The following is a 25,032-nucleotide window of genomic DNA, read 5'->3' on the forward strand; positions in this document are numbered from 1 at the left end:
GCTGCTGAGCAAAATGCCAAACCAATCAGAAGACAAATGATCTCACACCATCCATGAGGGAAGAATCTCTCTTAACATGATGATTAATGACTCCATCAGTGTGTGTTTGAGTGTGTGTGTGTGTAGTCTTGTGTTTTGGTTAATTGCATTTCTATTGTTATTCTTTGTTGTACTATGACCACATGTTGGTGCTGCAAAGCATTGTGGTCCATTTTCCGGTAATGTTGATGCATTGTTGTCGAACAATATATGATTGTTGAGCTGTTGTTGATATTTGAGTGTGAATTGTTCTTATTATTATGGTTTGTAATGAGTTGGTGTGAGGTTTATGGTCTTTGTATTGTAGTTGCATTGTATTCATGTGGTTTTACAGGTTGACATACATAACCTAGACAAAAAGAATAATAAATACAAACTGTGTTAATGCTGCTTGTGCTATTTATCTTGAGGCAAAATTTGAGACCTTTTCATTTCTTAATCTGTCCATATGCTCCTGAGTTCATCAGGAGAGTTTTTAGACTTTATGGGAAAGGTAACATCACACCTAAAGGTAACATCACCCAAAATAAATTTTTGATATGCATTTGTCATATGATGCTAGATAGGAGGATTATAAGCTCAGAGACATGAGATAAGAACACTTGAAAAAATATATTTAATTCCCAGATTTTACCAGTCCTCTGTCTCCTCCCTTTTCTCTCTCTTTCTTTCATATCTCAATTACCAGGCGGTAAGAAACGGGCAGCGTTTTATCTCAGAGGCCATTAATTAGCACTTTGCTGCTGTTATGAGAGAGACAGAGAGACAATGAGGGAGGAAAAGAGGAGAGAGCGTTAAAACCATTACTCACCGCCTGTAGACAAGACAGAAGGACAGACAGACAGACAGAAGATGAAATGCTTGGATGGACGGATAACCCACTTGACAGATTGTGATGTACAAATTGACCCCCATGGATTTCATAATCTTTTTAAGGCACTTGTCAAAATGAACATTAGCCACTTCAGAGCAGCTTCTCCTTCAGTCTGTTGCCCACAAGGTGAAGCATTAACTGCCCAATTACATGCAAGCACAATTCCAGTAGATTCATTTGTTTTAAAACTAATGTTCGTGCATAGGGCTGTCTTGAAAACGTGATGTGGCCCACATCACGTTTCACAAGTACAAGCACCAAGTCAGTTCGAGGAAAGAAAAAAGACCTGTCACCACATGCATTGTTACAGTGATTGACAGAGAGTGAATCATTGGTCACCGACATCAGGCGTAGAGTGTTTTTAACAAAATAATAACCTGTATAAATATATTTCAGGCAATAAAGGATGTTAAGTTAAATTATATTTTGTAAAATTGTACGTGTTGGCCATGGGTCTGCCAACCCCATCCCGTGAAAAACCTTCACTCAACAGAAACAACAGGAAAACGGCTTCATCAGTCAGCTGCAAATCTTCCTCTTCCCTACCTGTGTGATGAGGCTCTGCAGTTCTGTCCTCTCCACTTCCCATGATGCCTTGGCCTTTGCAAACTGCTGGGTGAGTTCCTGGGAGCCTTGCATCTCCTGTCGCAGCTCACCACTCAGATCCTGCAGCGCCACCCTCAGGTCTGCCAAAGTACTGCTCACGGCACTCGACTACGGGTAAACAACAGGAAATGCATGTGAGAGTGTGTGAGGATGTGTGTGTGTGTGTGTGTGTGTGTGTGTGTGTGTGTGTGTGTGTGTGTGTGTGTGTCACTCTGCCTACCTTGATAGTTGGGCTGAGAGGCTGTTCGTCAGCAGCAGATCGTTTGTCAGTCTGGTGGGCGGGGCTTGTGAGGTTGTCCTCCTCCAACAGCAGGTAGAGATCCTTCAGGCTGTTCATCTGCAGAACCAATCAAAGAGAAGTATCACCAGTCAATTATCCAGTTTGCAACTCTATGGTATTCTCATAGGACGTAGGAAGTAAAGCCAGATGCCACTGTCCTGTCCCTCCCCTCATACCTCCAAGATGTCTTTCCATTCTGCGTCCTTCTTGCAGCCCAGCCGCCACTGTTTGAGGAAGCAGCGTAGTTTGAGGCTGAGAAGTAGGAGGGCCTGTTTGAGGTGCTGAGACTCCTGGACCAGAAGAGTCCTCTCCTGGCTCCATAACTTCTGCTGCAGCCGAGCCTGGAGACCCAAACTCTGCAGCTGGAAGTCACGACGGAGCAGAGCCTTCTGGTGCTCCTCCTGGAGCTGAGAGGGGGGGAAACGAACAATCAGCGAGTTGGAGTGGAGTGAAATGCTGATTGTCTCTATTCCCATTGCAGACAAAAGCCAGATGCCAGTGGGTTTTTTGACCAGTGGAAAAGAGGCTTTAGTGTGAGATCATTGTGTCTTGGGATTTTGATGCTGCACACAAACCTGTGTGAGTTTGACAACAGTTTCTTTCTGAGTTGGGTTCTCCTTCTCCAGCTCCTCCTGAGCTCCCTGAGCTGACTCCTCTGCTTCAGACAGGGCCTGGAGGTCGCTGGACTCGGAGGGCTGGAGGAGAAAATAAGGAACATGAGGAAATGTCTGAGTGTGTATGTGTGTGTGTGTGTGTGTGTGTGTGTGTGTGTGTGTGTGTGTGTGTGTGTGTGTGTGTGTGTGTGTGTGTGTGTGTGTGTGTGTGGGTGTGGTAAGGAGGGATAAGGAGGGGAGAGGGGAGAGAATGAAAGAAAGTGAGAGAGCAGTATATAGGGAACCGTGGGTAGGAAGAAAACAAAGAAGGAGGTCGAGAAGTAAAGAGGTGAGAGATGAATGAGAAAAAGAATGGAAGCAGTAATGGAAGGTGAAACAGCGAGGATGAGAGAGTTAGAGGGAAATGAGAAAAGGAAAACAGTCAAGTGCAAGAAGCACATAACATGGCAGTTTTGTGCTCCAACACACTTTACATCACACCTCGCTACTGTACGTCCGCTCGCACACTCCTCGTCTCACGCACTCTGCCATGCCTCATTTGGCTGCTGAGTGAGTGCGATCCATCGACCCACCACTGCACCATTAATGTCCTCTTTCACTCTCCACTGGGCTTAGCCTCTCTAACCTCCACCCTGGCCGCACACAGCTTCCACACTACTCCCACCTCTCTTCCAAAGTGATTGTGAATAACACGGCGGCTTCCCATGGAAAATGAGCAACTAGAGATTTTTAAAACGCACAAAAAACACCACTTTATAGAATAGAATAGAATAGAATATAAGAATAACTCAATAAACAGACTCCTCGGTCTAATATTCTCTAGGAATTTTACAAGAAAACAAATTCTTTGTTTTGACAGTGTGCTTTAGTCAAGGTTACTCATCGTACCCACTCAAAGGAATAGTTATATTACATTGTATAATTATATTATGCTATGTATTCCACTATCTACTTGCTGCTTATTAGTTTTTGATAGCTTAGAATAGCACAAACATTGGAAGCTAGTCTTGATCTTTCCAAAGCTCAAAATTATTCCTAACAGCACTGTGTGTATAAAGTAGGACAACATGATGGCTCAGAAAAAGTGAAGCCAAAGCTTCTTGATTGCCCCCTGGTGGATGGCTGCCTCCTCCATGTTAGTGGACGGGGCATGGGACAAAATGAAAAGTCAAAGTAACCTAAAATAAATATTTCTCAGCAATTTCTCAGCAATGGTTTCCGTCACCATAAGAAGGTAGTTCTTATCACACTGATGTTTGTTCAAGTGCTCATTTTTCCTGTCCGTTCCTCGCTACTGTGGCGTCATCCCTGATCGCTACTGTGCAGACTCTAGCTCCAAATTACGTCTTTGGTGCAAGATGGCAGCGTTCTTATCCAGGATATGTTGGTTTCATTTCTGGAGATCTTTATGTAAAGTCTATGTTTTTCCAAATACAAAGTTGTATTATTTAAAATTTGGGCAGAGCCATGCTAACTGTTGCTCCCTTCCTCCATTCTTTATGCTTACGGTTAAGCTCATTACTTCATAATTATAGATGGATATGAAAGTGGAGAGGAGACTGGAGTATCGAGGGAAAAACATTCTCAGGAGCACATTTTCCAACAAGTCCTGGAATCAGAACGTGTTTAGCCTAGATTAGTATTAAGACTGGAAGCAGCAGGAAGCAGTTAACCTGACTTTGTCCAAAGTTTTAAAAAAAACGTGCCCACCAGCACCTTTGAAGATGGATAAATAACACTTGTTTAGTTTATCTATTTGATTTATTTTGTGCACAAATACAAATATACAATTTGTGGTGAGTTCTAGTATATAGAGTTAGTGTCCCAACAGCCAGATACAGTGACTGTGCAGAGTCTTACATTGAAGTTGCAATGTTTGGTGGATAGGTGGAATAACTGGTTTTACTACAATAACAAGTCTACCACTGAGTATTGCAGTGTTTATGTGGCAGTATCCTGCTGAACAGTGAGCATATGTAAACACTGGTGTCTCCTGTGTCACTGCTCTGCTACAGACACAACTACCTAAATCAATAATATCAAACTACTTGTTATCTTTCTCTTTCATTCTATTTTAGTCTCCTCCCATTCACCCTCTCATTTGTGGATAAAGATTTAGACACACAAAGCCCTGGTTACCATGGAGACCCAGCAGTAAAATGTCAACCAAACAAAGGTCTCTTCTTCCTGTCAGTCCCACAGCTGACAATGAAGTCACTGTTTATGTTTGTTAACAGCAACTGTGTTGCTGAGTTTTCTACCACTGTACCACATCCCTGACGGCAAGCTACAGATTGTGTGTTTCTTGTGAGCAAATGTGTGTGTAAGTGAGCCCTTATTGAACTTTGCAAGGCTGTCAGATGTGTGTTTGCTTCGGAACGAGTGACGTGATGCATATAAGAGGCCTGTTTTCAGAGGCATAATTAGGGTTTGTATCAGTACTGTGTTAAGTGACCTACCATTAACATTAAATGTAAATGTTTAAATGCATGCAAGGTCTTAATCTGCAGATGGACTTTGTTTAGCTGTCATGGAGATGGATAACTCACCATTAAAACCATCTTTGAAGACAGGAGAGAGACTATAGCAGTGTCTCAATTCAGGGACTGCATCCTTCAGAGGATGCATTTGAGGACCAATTGTGTCAGAGCAGCGTGAATAGGCTGTCCCATTTTGAAGGCTCCTTCAAATGCACCGAGCAAATGTGTCCTTCTATCCCAGAGACACAACGGCCCAATGGGTGGACCAACCTATCCCAAGATTCATTGGGCTTCGATGCCAAACTGCCAAGCGACGAGATGTCCAACGCTGAGTATCACTCAACTGAACAACTAATGGTGCACACTGCACAAAAAACAAGGGGCAATAAAGGTTTCTCATCGTGTCCAACTGCAGCTCTGTTGCTAGGCAACAGCAATGAGGACAAGATCAGCTGGTGACATTGATCACGGAAATCCTCTCTAGACCACACTGTCTCATTTCCTTCCTTTGGCCCACGAAAACCGCCTCCTTTGTGTGCTGGGTAGACTGCGTGGCCCCTGAATTGGGACACAGCTAATGAGACAGGATTTAGGACCTATGACTGATGATCTGTACCTAAGTCACATGATGACAACTGATACAGATAAAAACTTTGGAAAAGCTGGTAAATGGACCTTGAGTTAAGGTATTTTTGTCTTGGAAAGGGGGACCCAGAGTTGAGCAGTCTATGTTCAACATCACTATGACTGACCCTTATGGTTGGGAGCAGGTTTATCCAACACAATGCCTGCTAGCACGCCCCAAGGCAGCCAATGAGTTTCCCGAATGGTAATTCTAAATATAGCATGACCGCTCTGAGACATTACGCCACATGTCCAGTGCTTTCTAAAAGCGGCAGCTGTTGGCCAAATAGCCGACTGTTCATTGAAGTTCAGCTAGTTACTTTTTTAAGCCATGTTGTGGTCTAAATGTCTAATTCCATTTTTTAGTTATAATATCTCTGCTGTCCTGCTGCATAAGCACATGTGCACACACACACACACACACACACACACACACACACACACACACACACACACACACACACACACACACACACACACACACACACACACACACACACACACACACAGAGTGATCAGAGCAGAGATGCTGCGGTGGTCACAGTGGACCATGTGAGGTGATGTTAAGTCAACAGCACTCATCAGTTGTTTTGCAGGAGCAAAAGACCAATTGAGAAAATCATATCACCACTTTTCCAAGTAGAAAAGTGAGTCTGCAGGAGACACGTTTTACACAACAGCACGCTGGTTACGTTAATAGCTATTATTCTGAAACATTGTACCAAACAAGTAGTCCTTCATATCATTCTCCACCCTTCAGGTAACTCTCAGTCTCAAAAAGGTTTGTTAATAGTATTCATTTTACCATTGTTCATGTAATGGTCTAAATGGTCTGTATTTATATAGAGCTTTTTGAGACTTGATGACCAGTTTACAGTACAGTTTTTGCAATTCACCCATTCACTCACACACACACATTCATACAGTGCCGCTATGGACAGCACTTTTTACCCCTCAGCCACAGCCACCTGATATTGTAAAATATTGATAAGAGTAACTTAACATTTACTGTCAGTTTCCTTAGTTAGTTACTTCAACATTCTAGACTGTGACCACCCAAATCCATATTGTCAGTGTCTGTCTTGTGTATGTATACATGTGTGTATGTATGAGAGAGTTAAAAATGTTGACCTAAACCTTCAGGCTCATGGTTCTGGCTCAAGATGTGTGTTAGCTTTCAGCCCTGAGAGAGTCTGGGGCTGAAACTCCCTCTTGTGTGTCTCGATGAGAGTGATTTTGATCATTTGAGTGACTTACCAGTTCATCATCTGTCTCCTTCTCTTCATGCTCCAGCTGGCTGATTTCCTGCTTTTGTGCCTCGTTAATCTCTGATTGGCTGTTTTCTCCAGTTTGACCTTTAACGTCTGTCTCTGATTGGCCCCTGTAATCAGGCTGCTGCATGCATGCATGGGCAAGTTAATGAAGAAAAAAAAAACACACAAACACAAAAAACATAGGGGGAAGAGGGAGAGATGGGGGAGAAGGAGAAGTTGTGGAACCCAAAAAGGAAGGAAATGATGGAAAACAAAGACAAACAAACACAACAATAAGAAAAACAATACAACCACGATGATGAGTACATCCATGTGTCAACGTTCAGAAAAATAAAAAATTTAAAACATAACAGAAATGATTTATGGCACTCACAAGACAAAGAAAAGGATGTAGAGGAAGAACAGCTTGGTCAGAGAGGAGAAGGAGAGAGTGGAGAAAAGAAAGAAGAGGAGGATGGAGGGTAGAATGAAGGGCTGAGGGGGGAATAGAGGAAAAGAGAGATTGGAAGAGAGGAACAAAGAGGGAGAGATGAGGGAAACAGGGATGGGAGAACGGGAGGGGAAGGAAGAGAGATAAGACGAGAAAAAAGGCAAGAGAAGGAGTACGGTGGTTAAGATGAAATGTCCAGGGAGAGTAGAGTAGCAACGGAGGAAGAATCAGGGAATAAGAGGAAGAGCAGAGAAGCAGTAAGGGAGGTGGTGGAGATGAGGCGAGGGGAGTGGGATAAAGGAGGTTTAAATCGAGGGGAAGGGGGAGACGAAAGTGACGTGCAGAAACCGACGATTATGGTGCCCGTGCAGAGGGAAGGAGGGAAGGAGGGTAGGAGGGTGAGGAAGGAGAAGGAGGAGAGATAGGAGGGGTGTTGGGTCTCAGAAGTGGCCTCTAATGGAGTCTAAACTTTGTTTACTCAGTCAAACTATGTATCATCACAGCTTTCTCCAAACAGGTAAATTAGATTAGACCAGAATAGGAAACACAGATAAAAAAAAAAGTTTCACTTGTTGTAAGGTCAAATCACAAAATACAAAAAATTGCTAATTTTATTCATTTATTCTACTTCTTTCAACATGTTTAATGTTTTACATGTATCCCTGACAAGAATTTTTATAAAGTGCCATCTTCAGTAAAGTACTGTAGAAAAATAAGCCAGTCCACAAATTTTAGAACTTCAGCTGATTCAAATATTATATATTATATATTTTATATGTGGACCATTATAGACTTGCAAATACAGTAGATGCTTAGAGTAAGTCATAAATTATTGACAATTAACTATAGCATGATACTGTATCCAAGCAATGACCTATTACAGAGTTTAGCTCAAGCTTGCTGTCTCGTTTGAAGCTTTCAGATGTTTGAATCAATCATAATCCCACTTGAGATTTTTGGCAGGTGCAACAATGGATATGAAAAACTTGGACTATTTGATTAAGCTTTCAGACTCTATTGAATGTAATATTTTATATTCTCATAAGGTTCTTGTGGCTTTATACCATTAAAAACGTATGACTGCACACACCCTGTCAGTTGTCTGAGAGACATACACAGCTGGAAAAATGGGCTTCTAGCTGATGTCAGGAAGTGGGCGTTCATGTGTTTTAACAGTGCAGCTTTGACGAAAGGTTCGACTGGAGGGACTGGGACTTATCGATTGCTTTTTTTTCAAAGTGTAGCCTGCAATTGCTAGCTTTTTCCAGGATTACCAACTCTAGCTTTAACAGCAGCCCTAGAAGAAGGACACCACCAAACACTAAACTTTATCTGTTTTTACCTGTGTAAGATTTTTCATAAAAAAATAAATAAAACCACACTTGCGTCACCCTATGTGTATTGTTCATTATTTGCTAGTTGACTACGGTAACAGAATCCAACACACTAAATCTTAATAGAGACCATGAGATAAGTCATTCATGTCAATAAACCCATGAATATAAATATGATTTCAACTGAAAAAAGTTTTGATCAATATTCCTCATCTCAGCCTGGGCGTTGAATTGGTTTTATGATACGCTGATGAAAATACATATAAAGACACAGTGCTTTATCTGCTCTCAGTAACCTCACTGTGTCCATGCAACAAACAAACAGGCTCCATTTGAGGCCTAAAGCAGCAACTCAATATCAAGTCAGAAGGAAATCCAACAGCATGCAAAGGACATGAATGGTGTTCTGTGGAGAGGTTCACGCTGGCAGCTCAAATCTGAAACGTCCATACGGCGTAGGTAGGATTCTTGTTTGTTACTGAAGTGTTATTTGTTTCAGGTGAATCTATGATGACAAACAGGACAGACCCAAGAATTTCAACAGCTTAGTTCCAAACTATTTGAGCAACAGGGATGGAAAGCTTTTGTTTTCTTATAAACAGATCTCAATGAAACAATTTATATTTCAGCTGCTCACTTCAGCCAGAATAAAGCCTGATGATCTCACTTTGCCTCATTTAAATCGTTTTTTCTGTGTTATTTCAGGGCGTTGGTGCAACAGGTTTGAGCGTGCTGTGTGAATCCACTCTTCACTGTGAGGAGAAGCTAAAGCAACATGTTTAAATGGCATTGGGAGTGTTAGTCAGCCAAAGTAATAGTTAGTGGAATAAAACAGAAAATAGAGCTCTAGAAAATAAAAAGCTTTAAAAAGGAGTGATGGTAAATGAAAGAGAAAGTGTGACAAGGAGTGAAGAAGAGGAGGGTGTTGTCTTGTCTTTTTACCTTCTCCTCAGGAGTATTAATTCTATCCAGGTCATCTCTAGAGCAAACGTGGGAGGCCAGGGGAGAGGCTCCTTCCACCTGAGGGTCCCGCCCACCTGCTGAGGGTTTACCCAGGCTGTCAACCCGCTCCACAAAGGCTTGTAGCTGGTTGTGCAGAGCCTGGAGCCTGCTGGTCAGAGCGCCAACCAGAGGCCGGTCCGCCAGGTCAGACAGCTCAGAAATCTAGTGAACAGAATAAGACAGAATTTATCAAACGGCCACAGTCATTATCGGCTCAATGAGAGAATGCCGTGGGCCGATAAATGACGAGCGGAAGGGCTGATACTGCAGGTGGTCGAACAATCAGAGCTGGAAGAATTGGCAAAAAAAACATTTGATGCTGAAGATTCAGTTTGCTCTTTAGTTCTGAACAAATAAAAAAAACATAAAATCAACTATTGCATGCTTTTGTCAAAATTAAGTGAATATTTCCATGCACTGAACTACGGACAATCTCCTGAAATGAACCAAAGGAGCTGAATGTGAGAACGCAAATGTCCCAGTCAGTTGCTGTGGATAATGTCTGAGTGAGCCGTGTAAGAAAACAACAGGAGATTATCTGAAGGATTCACTGCAAAAAAATAAATAAATAAAGAATAGAAGAATCTCAGGTGATTTCTGCAGTGTAATATATACGTTATGTCCTTCCTCTTAAATGCTGCGTCATCCCCTCCCCTGAACATTCAGATTTTCAGTTGCTTTGAACGCATCTGACCAGAGAATCCCTGACTGCGTTGTTCATATTTCATAAAGTCTGCACCCAATAGTGCGTTCAAACCTTTTGGAGTTCATGTCTGAAAATGGCTTTGGACTAGCTTATTCTTGAGACGACTTTGGGGATCTGTTATTCAGCACTGACAGAAAATCTAAACAGTTTATTCTGGTAGTTGATCTGATACAAATAATGATCAGATAAAACCAAAAGAATGAGATGTCCAGTTCTTTCTGCAGAGAAAAATGAAGGAAGGAAAGGACAAATTTGGTTGATTTATTTAGCTTTTTTTTAATTGATCTAAAAGTCATATATCTATGTCCCATAATCCTTGCAGCTCTTTTAACAGCAGCTGCTGTCATTGTATAGTCATTAATTAAGTTAAATTGTTAACATCCATCACTGCAGTTGAAATACAGATAATTACCAACAATTTCTAGCAAACTCATTAGTCAGCAGGGATGTGTCTGCATCTCGAGGGTACAGTGGACTGAGTCTGAAAAGTATAAAACCCAATTATTTTACATTGTCAGTGGTTCTGTTCAAGTGGACTTTACTGCTGTTTTTAATGTATACAATATAATTGTTTATTAAGGGGCGCACATCTTTTGGGTTCCAAAAGATTGTGTGGCCGATTCAATGAAATGGCCACACGGGTTTGAAGTTGAAAAGGTTTCATTAGAAAGCATTGCGGGGAAACTGCGCACCAAACAGAGGACATGTACCTGACTGTGAGGCTGAGGTTTCTCTAGGTCGCACGGCTCCGCTGCCTCGTTGCTGCAGACCTTGTGGTAGATGGATGGCGAGGAGGAGAGGCAGTTGGACTCGGGAGAGGTCAGGAGCTGTATCGCCGTGGAAACCAAGCGAGCCTGGTCCCTCATGGCCAGCAAAGCATCGTGGTCCTTCTGCCCCAGGCACCTGGGAAGCGAGGCCGTTGCGTCAGCGCTGTCCTCGAACTTCTTTTTCCGCTCCTTGAGCTCAAGGGCGTCATTCTCGCCCCCTACTGGCTCTTTGCGGTGGGGCGGGCTGATGGAAAAAGACAGAGAGCACTTAAAGGACTCTCACTGCTGACTCCCACGCTGTAAAACCACAACTTCATCCAAAAATATTGTAAAGGAAACTGACACCATATAAAATCTGCAACTACCTGATGGGGAGGCACTCAGCTGAGTCTCCAGCCTCCGCGTCAGTCTCCAGAGCCAGTCGTAACGAAGAGGAGGATGAGGAGGAAGGAGCGTTGTAGGAGGCCAGATCACAACGCTGCAGGTTGGACAGAAGCACTCGGTTTTCGTACTGTAGCTTCTTCACCTTCCCGCTCAGCTCTCCGATCTGAAGCCTCGCCAGTCTGATCTCCTCCTCCTGGACAGGGGCGTCCGTGCTGATGAACACCGCCCCTTCCTGTATGGTGTGCACCGGGCTGTCGTTGAGCAGCCCGTCCGCCAGCGACGTCAGCGAATTGGATGACAGCGTGGACATCAGCGGCGGTAGTTCGGATTTGTAGCGGTTGATCTCGTTCATCAGGAGCTTGTTCTGTTCCTCCATCTCGATCAGAGACCTCCTCAGCAGCTCCGCCTCCTCCTCCACGAACTGGAGGTGTCTCTGGAGCTCCATGACGTTTTCAGAAGCAGCCCCGTCTCCGAGCATCATGGTTCCGCCAGAGAGACCAAGACCCATACCTAGACCACAGCTGACACCAGAGAGGTCTTGATGTCCATCTAGGACATAAGGAATAAATTGTTATACAGAGCATGATTGTTTATTTGGTACACACAGCTAAAACTAATGTAGTCTCCAACAAACCCTCATTCAGAGTCATGATGTTCAGTTTTCATTCAAAGTGTTTGAGAGAGAGGTGTTAATTAAACTCCATGATCATTATGCACGATGTGGTTCGTGGTGCTGCACTGTACAGGTCTGTTAAGTACATGTTAAACAGATTTCTGTGATGTGTCAAAATGTTTTTTTGGGGGTAACTTTGGCATTTGATGCTATTAAAAAAGGGTGAAATATTTTGATTGACAGCTGAGATAGACTTGCGATTGATAGAGCTCATGTATCGGCGAGACCTCAATACCACGGCTCCAAATTTAGTCAAAAGCGCAAGATGGTGGCACTCGTATCTGAGTGGAGATGCGTTGTCGATCTTGTTATACAGTCTGTGATTCAAACTGGTCATGTATGAGTCTCCCATGAAAGTAAGCATTGCTGATCTTCCAACAAATTCATGGTCATAAATCAATGAAAAAAGCCAGTGTCAGCCAAATTTCACAATAAAAACTACCTTGTGGCCCCTTCATGTCGTCCATCTCTGCTCGGAGCCCCCGGTTCTCCACCTCCAGCTCCACGATGCGTCGACTCAGCAGGTTGGCCTCCTCCTCCACTAGCTTCAGGTGGACTCGGACCTCTGCCTCACGGGTGTGGGGGGAGTCAGCAACCTGGGGGGAGGAAGTCAAGTAAAAGAAACCTGAGGTGAGTGGAACATTTTCCTTCTTCTTCTCCCACTTCTTCCCTCACACACTTTTAAATCAGCTGTTGACCTTTATGACTGCTATCATGAATCATCATCAACTGCTTCCACCCTACTACTCTGCTCATGGTTGGGAAGAACAAACTGTCATATTAATAACTTTGTTTTTTAAGCATTACCAGTCTTGGCTATAGACCTCTACTGATCAACAACATGTTCTATCGCAATTTCTACTAGTTAAAAAATATTTGTTGATGTTTGGTTTTCAGCATTAGTCACTGAAATGGTTCAAAAGTGAGTTGGATTTGATGAGCACAACTCTCATTAAATGTAATTGGAGCATTTTGGCTGTTTGTTAAACAATACAAATGCTCCTCGTAAAGTTTTACCAGGTATTTTTGGCAAGTGGGGAATGTGAGGGGAATGAGTTTAAAGAGCTACAATGTATGGTTAGACTTAAGAAAACATTATGTTAACCGACAAGCTAATTAAATAATAAAAGATGAAGAGCTACATGTTGTATTGCAGTTCTAAATTATCTATCCATCCATCCATCCATCCATCCATCAATCACACCATTTACTGGTGAGAGGCAGGATACACAGGTCTCCAGTCTATCACAGGGTTGACACATTGAGACAAATAACCATTTACACTCACACACAATTAGGAGTCACCAATTAACCTTCATGATGTATGCACTGTGGGGTTTTTTTTATGTTTAACTTTTTTCTGTATCTGTGAAGACTCTCAGTCATCCAGGTCATGGTATCTTCAGGAGTTGGACATGTGTACGTAGGTAACTGGACTTGCTGATGTTTCTTGAAGATGTTTCATGGATGTAACCTCTGTGGGTCTGTACCTATGTTGGGAGGTTGTGGCTTGAGGTTTGTTGGGGTCCCCATTGTTTTCTGGCTGAACCAGTGTTTGGACCCAGAACCCTGTCACTGTGAGGTGAAGGTGCCACCTGTTCCCTAACCACTTATTTAAGTAGCTCAACAGTAAAAAGTCCAGATCTTTGTCTGCTCCTGATCGACTCCTCACCTCTTCCACGGTGAGCGAGGCGTCCACGTCTCCGTACAGCGACCGGTACTTTGCCAGCTCCTCCTTCATGGCGTCGCTGTCCTTCACCAGCTTGGTCAGCTTCTTGCACATCAGGGCTGATTCCTCTTTGGCAAAGTGGAGCTGACACTTCAGGTCTGAACTGTCCTCCTGCAGAGACGGGACAGAAAGATCACTGAGGTGACAATGATACAAGAACAACTGTACCACAGAGATGGAAATGTCTGTAACTCCTGTTTAAGGGATTGGTCAGTTAATCAGCAAGAATTTCTAAATCTGATTTGACATATGTTCTTTCATTACTTTTCATTACATGAAAAAAGTCATTACGTTATGAGAATAAAGTCATAATCTTAGGCTCTATGTCATTTTACGTATTGTAAATTGAGGAATATGGACCATCTTGTAAAGTTATACTTAAGTGTAGGTCTCATGAATAATATAACAGTTAATATTTTGGCTCATCAGCACCACATTATCATACATATCAGGAGTTTGAAAAGATTCTGTAAGAAACTGAGTCTATTCTGAAGAAAGAACCACATGGTCTCGGAGGAAATTGCCTGTTTTGTGGAGGAGGAAATGTTTGGTAGTGGGCAACTGTGTAGTGTTGGTCACATCTGCATGTTATTCAAAGAGGTTTCATAGTTTCACAATCAGATTGGTTCAAGACTTTGGATCAAGACAGAGTAGAACTCCGGTGAGAGTTCGACTTGCTGGTTATTTCTTCAACGATTTTTTGCAGATCCCTGAATGTCATCAGGCCATGCATTAACTTAAACAACTTGGAATCTCAACGTGGAGCTGATGATGTTTTGTTCTGCTGTATTCTCTGAACCACAGTGATGTTTTGACATCATCCCTGGTAATTACAAGACATAAAAAAAACTCTTTGCTTGCGGCCAGTTGAACCCGAGCCACAACTCCAAACAGTACTGCAACTCAACAGGGATGAATTGGCTTTTTATTCTATTTAAAATCGGCTGGAACTTCAAAAAAAAAATATGACAAAGGCCTAATTGACTAACTTGTGGCTTTCAGCAACCAAATGGTGAGGTCAGAGTCATGTTGTGTTTGTTCCTCGTGGGCTTTTCACATTATCAAAAACAAAGAAAAAGAAACTCCAGCAAAGTCAGTCATTTGTGCTTTGCCTCAGAAGTTATAATTATATTGTATATTTATATACTAGCAGCTAAATAGCATGTTATTTTTCCAGGAGTTGGTGGTGGAGACTAAATAAGAGATAAAATACGATTGATACTAGGCTTAGATTCATCACACAAGCACGACTCCAGATGAACTGTGAATAATGTTCCACTGTCTCTGTGGGATGTGATATCAGCAACTCTTTGCTAATAGATTAGCTAAAACAAGAGGGTTAACCCTGATATTAAATCATAGCTGTTTCAGGGTGTTGTGATGTTTTTATGTGCCCCTGATGCAGCTGTAACCTCAACCAATAAGGATGACACGAGGAGACAAATGTTATGAAAGTGTAATAATTCCGATTTCTTTTTCTAAGAAAGAGAAGACTAATGGTAATCATGTGTGTATGTGTATTTCTCACTGAAACACATCTGAAACTGGGCTGTAACTACTGCTGACCTGAAGTGACCCCGTGCACCCACTCCTCAGAAGCAGACCTGTGTTTGTTTTATGGCCTGGGGAGTATTTCCAAGCACATTAAGAGAAGCCAGGCGAAACGCATTTACAACCATTTATGGTATGTGGCTCAGAGAGGAAGAGGAGGGCTGCTGTGAGAAGTTGCAGAGAGAGGGTGGTGAGGAAGTTAACCTTCACTGAAAACAGCTTCTGTGGAGAAATGTTTCAAATCCTTACCTCTATGAACATTGTCATTCTCTAAAACCTGAGCCCATGTACTTAAAACAATTTTTTTTACAATGGGGAAATTATTTAAGTTTTGTTTGTATCTTGAAAAATAAAGAAGGGATGGGGAGTTTGGAAAAGCGAAGCTGAGGAAAAAGAGGATGTCGAGATATCAAGTGTGATGTTGAGACCTGATCTTTAATCCAAAACTAAATTTTTTTTAAATAACCCAGGACACATGACTAACACTAAGTACAAAAATACCTACAGGACTAGATGGAGGCCAGAAAAGAGGAAGAGATGAGGTGAAAATGAGACGGAATACAGGAACCGCTGTTTTATCAGCTTCAAACTCCACACAGCTGGTTTGGACAGATAGAGCGAGAGTGTGATCCCCCAGAGGAAATAGGTCAGAGACGACAGATCGAGACACAAACAGCAGAGTCAAATGCTGAGAGGTAACAAACACGCACTTGAGGGATCAAACACGCAACATTTCTGACATGACAGTTGTGGTCGGTGGCAAAAGCGAAGTTTTACATGTTAACTCTGTAATTGATTTCAAGAGGATGTCAAAGAAAGAGGTGTTAATCAACTGCGTGTAGTTTAATTAGCGAGTCACACACCAGAGGCCGCAGGGCTGCTCCAGTGTTTACACATACGTCAATAATGTTTTTCATGCTGCTGCCTGCCCCATATAAATGTTTTTCCACAATGAAAAATAAAAGTTTTTTTTCATTCATTGTTTAGTTTCTATTTAATCAGATTCTCTTTCCTGAATCCAGATCATATCGAACCGTGATTCTAATTCGTTATAGCCGAGTATAAACTGCATGGCATCAAACTGCACCAAAAGCTAAAACCATCTTTACGTTCAGCAGATTGATGTGCAAACCATAATCCATAAACTGACATGAATTATTGGTCATAAAGGCTGAGCTACCTCATGATATCTCTCGGCTAAAAGATTGAAGAAATCTTCATCTTTCCATGACTAAATGAGATGCTAACTGACATTTGCTATTTGACTGCGTCTTTTAGTGCTGTAGCTGGGACATCCTGTAATAATGCCTCCTTTCAATACCTCGCTGTAGGAAATGCTTTATCGTATTAGATGGAGTTTCTATTCAGAATATAATGAGCTGCTTATGTTGAAACAGTGGAGGGAATAACGGCTACAGCTGCAGTCACATATCTGTAGAGATGACACCTCAGGCAACGCTCACACGGAAAATCTGTTAATTTTTATCTGCATTTTATTATTATTATTTGTTCCAGTTGAGTGAATCTGCTGGTATGAGTACGAAGAAAGGATCCTGAGAAACTGGTTTACTGTCTTATATAGCAAATGACTGTCAAGTATCTAAATAACCTTTGGCAGAAAAGACAGAACAGTGGGTTTAACACTAATTGACACAGAGACACCTTGGTATTGACTATAATATTGATGTCACCGGTTTTCTCACACTCTTCATCCTTTCTTTGTTTCAAAATGTCCACTCTTTCAATATCACTCATTTTTTCCCTTTCTTTTCTTTCTTCTTGTTAATAATTTTCTTTATTGGACACGTGGTTAGGCAAGGCAAAGGCAAGAGAGACTCCAGCAAAGTGCGTCATTTGTGTTGAACAGCCTGACATTCTTCTATTGATATTCTAAGATTGATACGGGACTTAAATTCATCACACAAGCACAACTCCAGATGAATTGTGAATAATCCTCCACTCTGTCTACGAGATGTGTAACACAGGCAACTCTTTGCTAATACATTAGCCAAAACAACTTTCATCATACTTCTTTGAATCATTCAAAATTGTCCATTCATCTTTTCTTATTTAAAATATCCTTTTCTATGTTTAATTTTCTCTTTCCCAGTCCTCTGTCTAGCCAAAGGCTGGGTAACGTCTTGGTGACTGTCAAGAAAAGAAAAGTACTTTTTGACACTTTAAGAGAAATGGACACATGATTCTTTTTTGTTGAAGTAAAAGAGCAGCCAGTGTGTCTAGTTTTCAAGGACACGTCACAGTGATGGGAAAAAAAGCAGATTTTCTGTGTTTTACAGCTGGACACACGCAGGCAAACCTGATGAGTTGCCAGGACAGATGTGATAGAATCAAGTTTACACCCTTCAGTGGAGGTTGGTGCCCAACAAGCAGCTTTCACAAGGCCTCACTCTGACAGAGACAATGTTATGCAGGCGAATTTTGTGGTGAGTGAGCTGATAGCTCAAAAGATAAAACCGCATTGAGAAGCAGATCTGCAAGAACCAGACAGAGTAAGTTGTTTTCCTCGAAGAAGTGTGACAGGGCAGATTTATGACACACCACCTCAAGATATTCAAAAAACCCTGAAGGGCATCACAAGAACTTTTATGTGTTTCTTTCTGGTGTGGCGTGGGGTCACTGCCAAGTTCGATACAAGAGAGGAATTACTGTCTTCGCAAGCTAAGCCTTCTCTAGCGAGTGCAACTGGAATTGCTCCGGCCAATTCTATTCATCTTTACTGTTTTGCTCTCTTCTCCTCTTTCTCTCCATCACGTCCTGCAGGTGTTTCAACTCAACACACAGTTCCTCATGATATCGCAATGTAGCCCTTTTATTTTTGTGTGGTGGTGGTGTGTGTCTGTGTGTGTGTAGTTGCTGAAAAATCTTAGTATATCTTAGTGATTCGCTGGACTGTCTGGGGATAAACAGAGCAGTGTGTGTGTGTGTGTGTGTGTGTGTGTGTGTGTGTGTGTGTGTGTGTGTGTGTGTGTGTGTGTGTGTGTGTGTGTGTGTTACCTGTGGACCGAGCTTCTTGTCAGGTTTGTTGTTGGGTCGTGCTCCTCTTTTCTTCTGGGAGTTCTGCAACAAACACACAAACACAGTCTCATTAGTAAGACAGGACATGACAGCACATTGACAATGAACTGCTGTCATGTCACGAAACAGAGCGAGTGAGGGGAGTACTTATACTTAGAAATAAAACCGATGTCCTTACATTTCAATTCATTATTTTACTGTTCAATAAGTGAAATGATATTTTTTTTATTTGTCAAGTAGTATATCTTTGAAATAACACACAGTAGAAACAGCTTCTGTCTGAAATGACTCAACAGGCATTAAAGAGCTTTCACCATGACAGTTATTCATCTCATTTATGATTTCACCTTCGTCGCTCATCTTTCAGGCTGAACTGCCAGCCACTGCTCAGACATTCAATAGAAACAACTTAGTGTTTTTTATTCTTTCCATCCATCTGTCAACCCGGTCAGAATTTTGAATTTCACAATAGCTTTTCCATTGCATTAAAGGTAATTATGTAACTAAAAACTGAAGCTATTCCAGGACAAATGGGATTGTTGACAGTTCTCACCACTTTACCAAAGCCGCCCTGCCAGTAAACTAATTCAATTAAAAATGACAAGTTGAGTTTTTTTTGCAGAAACAGTTTCTTGAACGGTAGCAATGACATTCAGGTCATCAAAGTTCTCAGACACCACCAGACACTCTATGAGCTGAACTATTTGTCTCTTGGTAATAACATCATATCTAATTAAAATGAGTGTCCTATGTCTAGTTTGAGCATATTTCTAGAAATGTCCAAAATCTCCCACGAGGACAATCTGTTCCCATTTTTGCTCCAAATAATCAACATTAAAGCTGAAACACAAAACAAAATGAAACTGGTACATTTTTTCAGACTGTTTTACTCCTGGCTGTCACTAATAGCCAAAGTCAGTAACTGCTTTATTTTGTTCATCCGTGTCTGCAGAGTGTATCTGGGAAAATATTTCTTCTGAGAGGATTTCTGAGCGGCTGAACAAAATAAATGTGTTGTGTCAATCATTCTAATAGCGTGGCAACCTCTATCACACAGCTGTGGTTTTATAATCGCGATTTTTTTCTCTAAACCTCAACGAAACTATGTAGAAACAATGAAATGTCAGATGTACAGAAGCTCTGTAAGTTCTGTAAACAAGGACAGAGTTACAACACACACAAACACAAGCAGCCACATGCACACACACGCACACAAACAGCTAGGATATTGTATGACACAGTTCCTCTCTCTCTCTTGTGCTGAGATGACCCAGATGCCATTGCTATGGTGATGTTGATCATTCCCATAGTGATTTTAATTACCACATCGACACTGATAAGAGTGTGGAATTACAGCTGTGAGGTGAAGAGAAAGAGAACCACCGGAAGGCTTAAAGGGAAATATGAAAACAAAGACAAAGGCAAAAAGAGAAAAACAAAAGCATGGATCATGGACACAACGCAGGAGCTAATGACAGGAACAAAACGCTGGGCTGCTCCGCGAACAACTCATCCACACACATGGTCCTCTGCTCATCCAAGTGTCTGCCAAGTGCATTAGGCTCTCATAAATCATCATCGTTCCTTCTCTTTAGAGCCAAGACCAATCTCTCTCTCTCTCTCTCACACACACACACACACACACACACACGTGCAGAGTAACGCTGCAGTGCAAGTAGCGAAGCTCATCTGGCTCAGTCCGTTTCCATGGAAACAAGCTACTCTCGCTGCAAAGAACCACCAGCAAAAAAAGAAAGAAATGGAGGGAGGAAGGAGGACAGAAAAAATATATAAATAAATAATACTTGGGTCCTTTTTTAACATTGTCTTCCCAAAATATAAAGTGCATGTTTGAAGTGATTTCGTTCAATCACTGCAGCCTTTAAACACTGAGGGTAATAAATTCTCTCTCTCTGATTTTTCTTTTACACAACTCTGTTGCTCTTTTTACCCCCACCTCCTCCCCCTCTCCCTCATCTCTTTCCATCCTTTCATCCCCTCTGCCCTTCCTTTCTTCCTCCCACTCCCTCTCATCCCTTCGTCACTCTTTGGGATATTTCCCAACCTTTGAATTTTTCATCACCCGCTGTCCTTCTCCTCCCTCCCTTCACTCCTCCCTCCATCTTCTGGTCTCCTAGTTTTTCAGGGGGCAAACAGTCTATAAATGGAAGTAAACTGACTGATCAATAAGCCTAAAAACAGATTTCGGTCCTAGTGGATCAGGCTTTCAGCTGAGCAGTGTTGAGCTGCAGAGAACGGCCTGGATGGAGTTAGATAGATATGAATTCATGCTAGACTCTTGAGAGGGAGCTCATGACGCTGAATATCACACTGAGCTTCATTTGCATGAGTGACTGCTGAATTACCAGCAAGACCAAAAGTTGCAAACAACACAAATACTGATGTAGAAAGTAGAACCTGACCAATGGAAACTGATGCCAATAGGGGTTAAAAATATCAGACACCGATATATCGGATGATACATATATTTAATGTAATGCTTCCTAAGATGTCTTTATCATGAATAACAATAATTATAAAGCAAACACATCAGATACAACAAAATATGCTATTATTTTTAAATAAAATTGTGCATGTTTGCAAACATTAAGGGCAATACCAATATGTTATTTGAAAATCGAATTTTGTCTGATTGTTATCAACGATCTCCACTGACTTGCCCTGACTGTGACATTACTCACTGTAAAATACTAAATTGCAGCATCGACTGACAAGTACTTACCTGAACAGCCTGAGCCGCAATATGCTGACTCAGGGTGTTAGACAATTGTGAAATTGCCTGTCAGAGTTGCCACCAATTACAAGTTGAATCAGCTCGAAAACCACTGCCTGAACTATTATTTTACAGTCAACTGGGGAACCAGTGCCTAGAGCAGAAAATATGATGATGCCAAAGTTTGAATTGGTGATACTGCTGAACTGTGTGTCTGTGGGTCACTTCTATTTCTAAGATGCTACTTCTCAGCCAAGGAGGTTATGTTTTTGTCTGCTGTTAGTTAGCAGGATTATGCAAAAACTACTGGATGGATTATCATATAACACAATTATATAAAAGCAATATGCACACACACACACACACACACACAGTCACACACAGTCACACACAAGTCACACACACTCACACACACTCACACACAGACCAGGGCCTGCCGCTCATGAGTCCACAGGTCTACAGTTACACTGCAGATGAGACGGCAGGTTGACTTCCACGTTATCTATTTACATATTTAACAGCTCCTGGCTGCGAATTTGACAAAAACCACACTGTTGATTCTATACAGGAGAAGTGCTGATGGGAGGGGAGATGGACGGGTTTGAGAAAACAGTGGGAGAAAGGATGAAAGGACAGATGGAGACGGCAAAATAAAGAGGCAGATAGATTTTCAAAGACAGAAATGCTACACAGGTCCTCCTTTGCCCGACTGCGCTGGTGGATGGACGGAAACTGATCCGGACAGGAGAGGGAAAGAGGGAGAGACCGTCACTGACAGCGAGATAAAGAAAGAGAGACAGATAACAATTGTGATGGCAGAGTGAGAAAAAAAAGGATGAGTGAAAGAAAGTGAGAGATGTTGTCATTCCTGCATCATGGATGAGGAGGCACAGTGGTGAGAACTGTCCTCCTCCCAGTCCAATCTGATCTGCTGCCCAACGAACCGTGACAGCAGGGCGGGATCAAACACACCGACAGACCTGCTCAAACACCCCGAGGAGAGGCAGCACAGTCTGGAAGAGCACAGCGGAAAATGTTGACAGGGTGGCTGCATGGACTGTAAGAATGCTGAAACAGTACAAACTGATGTGGAAACTCTGGATATGATCTCTGCGAGGTTATGATTAGGGGTGGGGCAAAATATCGATACAGCAATATAACGTCGTCCTGACTCGAGAGACATGATAATCAATATGCTGATGATAAATATCGATGTTTCAATTTTAGAATAATTGTATAGTTCTATATTTCTTTGAATATAATTTAAAGACTGAAAAAGTTGTTCTGATAAAGTGTTTCTGACAGTTTGGACTTTTGCCAGTTTGTTGGAATGATGACACATTAGGACATTGACAAGTTACAGTGTGTTTGTTAAAGACTAAAGAGACACTGAGATAAGACTTTATTCACTTTTTTGTACATTGTTTCATATCAGTAAAGAAATACACAAATCCTGCACTTTACCTCTTTAGGGAGATTATATATTCTTTACTGAGCCAGATATCATGATGTATCGTTTCACAATTGTCTTGCAATATTCGGGTTAATACAAAATCACTGGAATGTTATATTATCCTTAATGTGGACCATGTATCGCATATTGTGTCACGCTGTTACGCTGTGATTCTGACCCCTGGTTATGATCCTGTTAGCAGCAAGCAAATAACAGTAAAAACAACGAAAACAGTGTTAAAAACTGATTCAGCAGCAGAGCATGAAATATTATTGGAAAAATTCCAAAATATAATAATATGAAGTCAATTCAAATGGCTGAAAATTGACACAGAGAAATAATGGTGTTGTGCAGCCTCATCAGACAAAATGTGAAAATTAAAAGAACAGCTGCAAATGCACTTACAAAACATATTCCAAGCTCCTGAACTAAGATGTGAGTCCTGCCGTCTGGGTGACACAAGTATCATCTATTTATTTTTTTTACAGTGTGCTGATGTGGTTTCCAAACAGACATGGTTTTAACAGCCTCTTCGGGTTACGGCCTGTCACACAGGTTAAATGACAATAGATGAGATTGCTCTGTGACAATGGGAGAGGAAGTAGCGGAGAGATCAGATTTGCTTTTAGTGCACAGACTCTCCTCAACCGACCAAGCTTTAACCCCCGAGAGCCACACAGCAAAGAAGAGAGGACCAGTGTGTTCACATGGATCTAAGGGGTAAATGTCCATTTAACTGGTGTTTTTCTTTTATTGTACTCATTTCCTGCTGTGCAGAAGTCTGTAACACGACATAACTATTAAAGCTAACCGAGCAGCAGCATTACAATATTTAAGGGTAATGGTGGAAGCGTACTCCTGGAAGCTGACAGCTCGTTTACAGAAAACACAGAATCATCATCTCAGCACAAACCAAAACGATCTCTGTCCACACAAGCATTTTGGCTCCATATTAGTTTGAATCCCTGTCAATACTAGCAGGCCTAAAAATGCAAATCAAGTGATCACTCACATACAATGGGCATGCACGTGCCAGCGTCAACAGGAACCATTGGGTTGTTGCAGAAAAGGTGAGGCTACAAATGAGAAGCAGCAACAGCAGATATTAACTCATGTCCTACGCATGTAAGAAAGTTGTAACCTTGTAAAATGCTGCATTTAACTACACAACAGCTATTAGTTATGACATGAGTCAGCAACACTTGTAATTGATTATCCATGTTGTGTTCTACACCGAGGGTAATGCCCATTGTTTTCTTCTGGAAGGGGTCATGTTATGGGAGCCTGCCGAATCAGCAAAGGCTACATCATGACCTAAAAAGACCCAATCGGCAAGCGCTTGTGAGTGTCTGCGTTATCGTCTCCAAACATCTCCGTTTCAGCCCGTTCAGACGAGCATGCAATCCTGGAGTTTTCAAACTAAAACGGGGCAGCAGCATTTCCAAGCCTCTTTGTTTAAGTGGATCTGAGACTTCAGATTGCTGTGATGCCAGGCGTATCCACGGCAGGGGTTGAACGACAACGTAGTAGTATGGATGTAAACAGGAAGCGACAGCAGAGGCGCCAAGCAGTGAGTGAGTTGCCCAGCATGTGAAAGTGTTACACCACTGTCAAAACAAGCATCATCTTTTCACACCACGGCCGTGGGTGGCATAGCACTGCCAAGCCTTATGCACATCACGTAGAGGATCATACCCATTCAACACAGGTTGTGGGATATAAAAAGGCATCATTCCTCCTTTTACAAGTCAGTGAACGATCAAAATAATTTTATAGCAAGGATTTAAAAAGTTCAGTGTTTAGGATTTAGTGGCATCTAGTGGTGACTTTACCTATATACAACATTTGCTCAGAGGGAGTAACATAGTTTACTGTATTTGTTTAACTACGTCCATCCAGCAGCTCCGCCCATAGCGAAGGTTGCCAGGTGGCGCTGATGATCAAAATAAGATAGAACCTGCTAATAAGAGTTTTTTTTTCTTTCAACTTGGCAGACATGAGTGGTTCAATCATCGCATTTAACTTTAAGAAATTAAAACTGTGTATTTATCCTTTTAGTATTTCTAGATAGGAATTTGTAAGACTAACCACATTAAAATCAGGATTTGACACATGCTCAGGTGACATTTTCAGTGACATTTTAAAACTATTTGGTTCCACTGCTCCCGACAGGTGAACCGCACCATTAGTTTTGGACACAGCTCTGGTCTTTGGCCTTGACACCACTGTGCATTTCCACTCCATGTTACTCACACACACCATTTTAAGCTGCAGGTTTAATGTGAGAAGCCTAAAATGAAACCACTGTCACTGGTGATGTTACATGTTCTATTCTCAACTACTGACTTCCTTGTCTGTTAGTGGCACAAGCAAAATCCTCCCCGCTGCAAAGTCACAAAGAAATGAGATCAGATATGCTAGAATACCGAGGGAAGGTGTGTG

General features: G+C 41.8%; 1 protein-coding gene across 1 annotated transcript in view; it reads right to left on the bottom strand.

The window, feature by feature from the left end:
- soga1 (suppressor of glucose, autophagy associated 1) overlaps window positions 1-25,032 on the bottom strand; it is a 104,527-nt gene that overhangs the window by 17,067 nt on the left and 62,428 nt on the right. Inside the window, exons 5-15 of the mRNA XM_047340185.1 lie at window positions 18,383-18,445; window positions 13,760-13,927; window positions 12,530-12,683; window positions 11,396-11,963; window positions 10,974-11,274; window positions 9,498-9,719; window positions 6,775-6,912; window positions 2,375-2,494; window positions 1,976-2,206; window positions 1,740-1,856; window positions 1,460-1,627 (exon numbers count right to left, since the gene is read on the bottom strand). Coding sequence (XP_047196141.1) covers window positions 1,460-1,627; window positions 1,740-1,856; window positions 1,976-2,206; window positions 2,375-2,494; window positions 6,775-6,912; window positions 9,498-9,719; window positions 10,974-11,274; window positions 11,396-11,963; window positions 12,530-12,683; window positions 13,760-13,927; window positions 18,383-18,445 — 2,250 coding nt within the window. The remainder of the gene's footprint in view (window positions 1-1,459; window positions 1,628-1,739; window positions 1,857-1,975; window positions 2,207-2,374; window positions 2,495-6,774; window positions 6,913-9,497; window positions 9,720-10,973; window positions 11,275-11,395; window positions 11,964-12,529; window positions 12,684-13,759; window positions 13,928-18,382; window positions 18,446-25,032) is intronic.

Source organism: Hippoglossus stenolepis, chromosome 6, assembly GCF_022539355.2.
Source record: "Hippoglossus stenolepis isolate QCI-W04-F060 chromosome 6, HSTE1.2, whole genome shotgun sequence".
NCBI classification, from domain to species: domain Eukaryota; kingdom Metazoa; phylum Chordata; class Actinopteri; order Pleuronectiformes; family Pleuronectidae; genus Hippoglossus; species Hippoglossus stenolepis.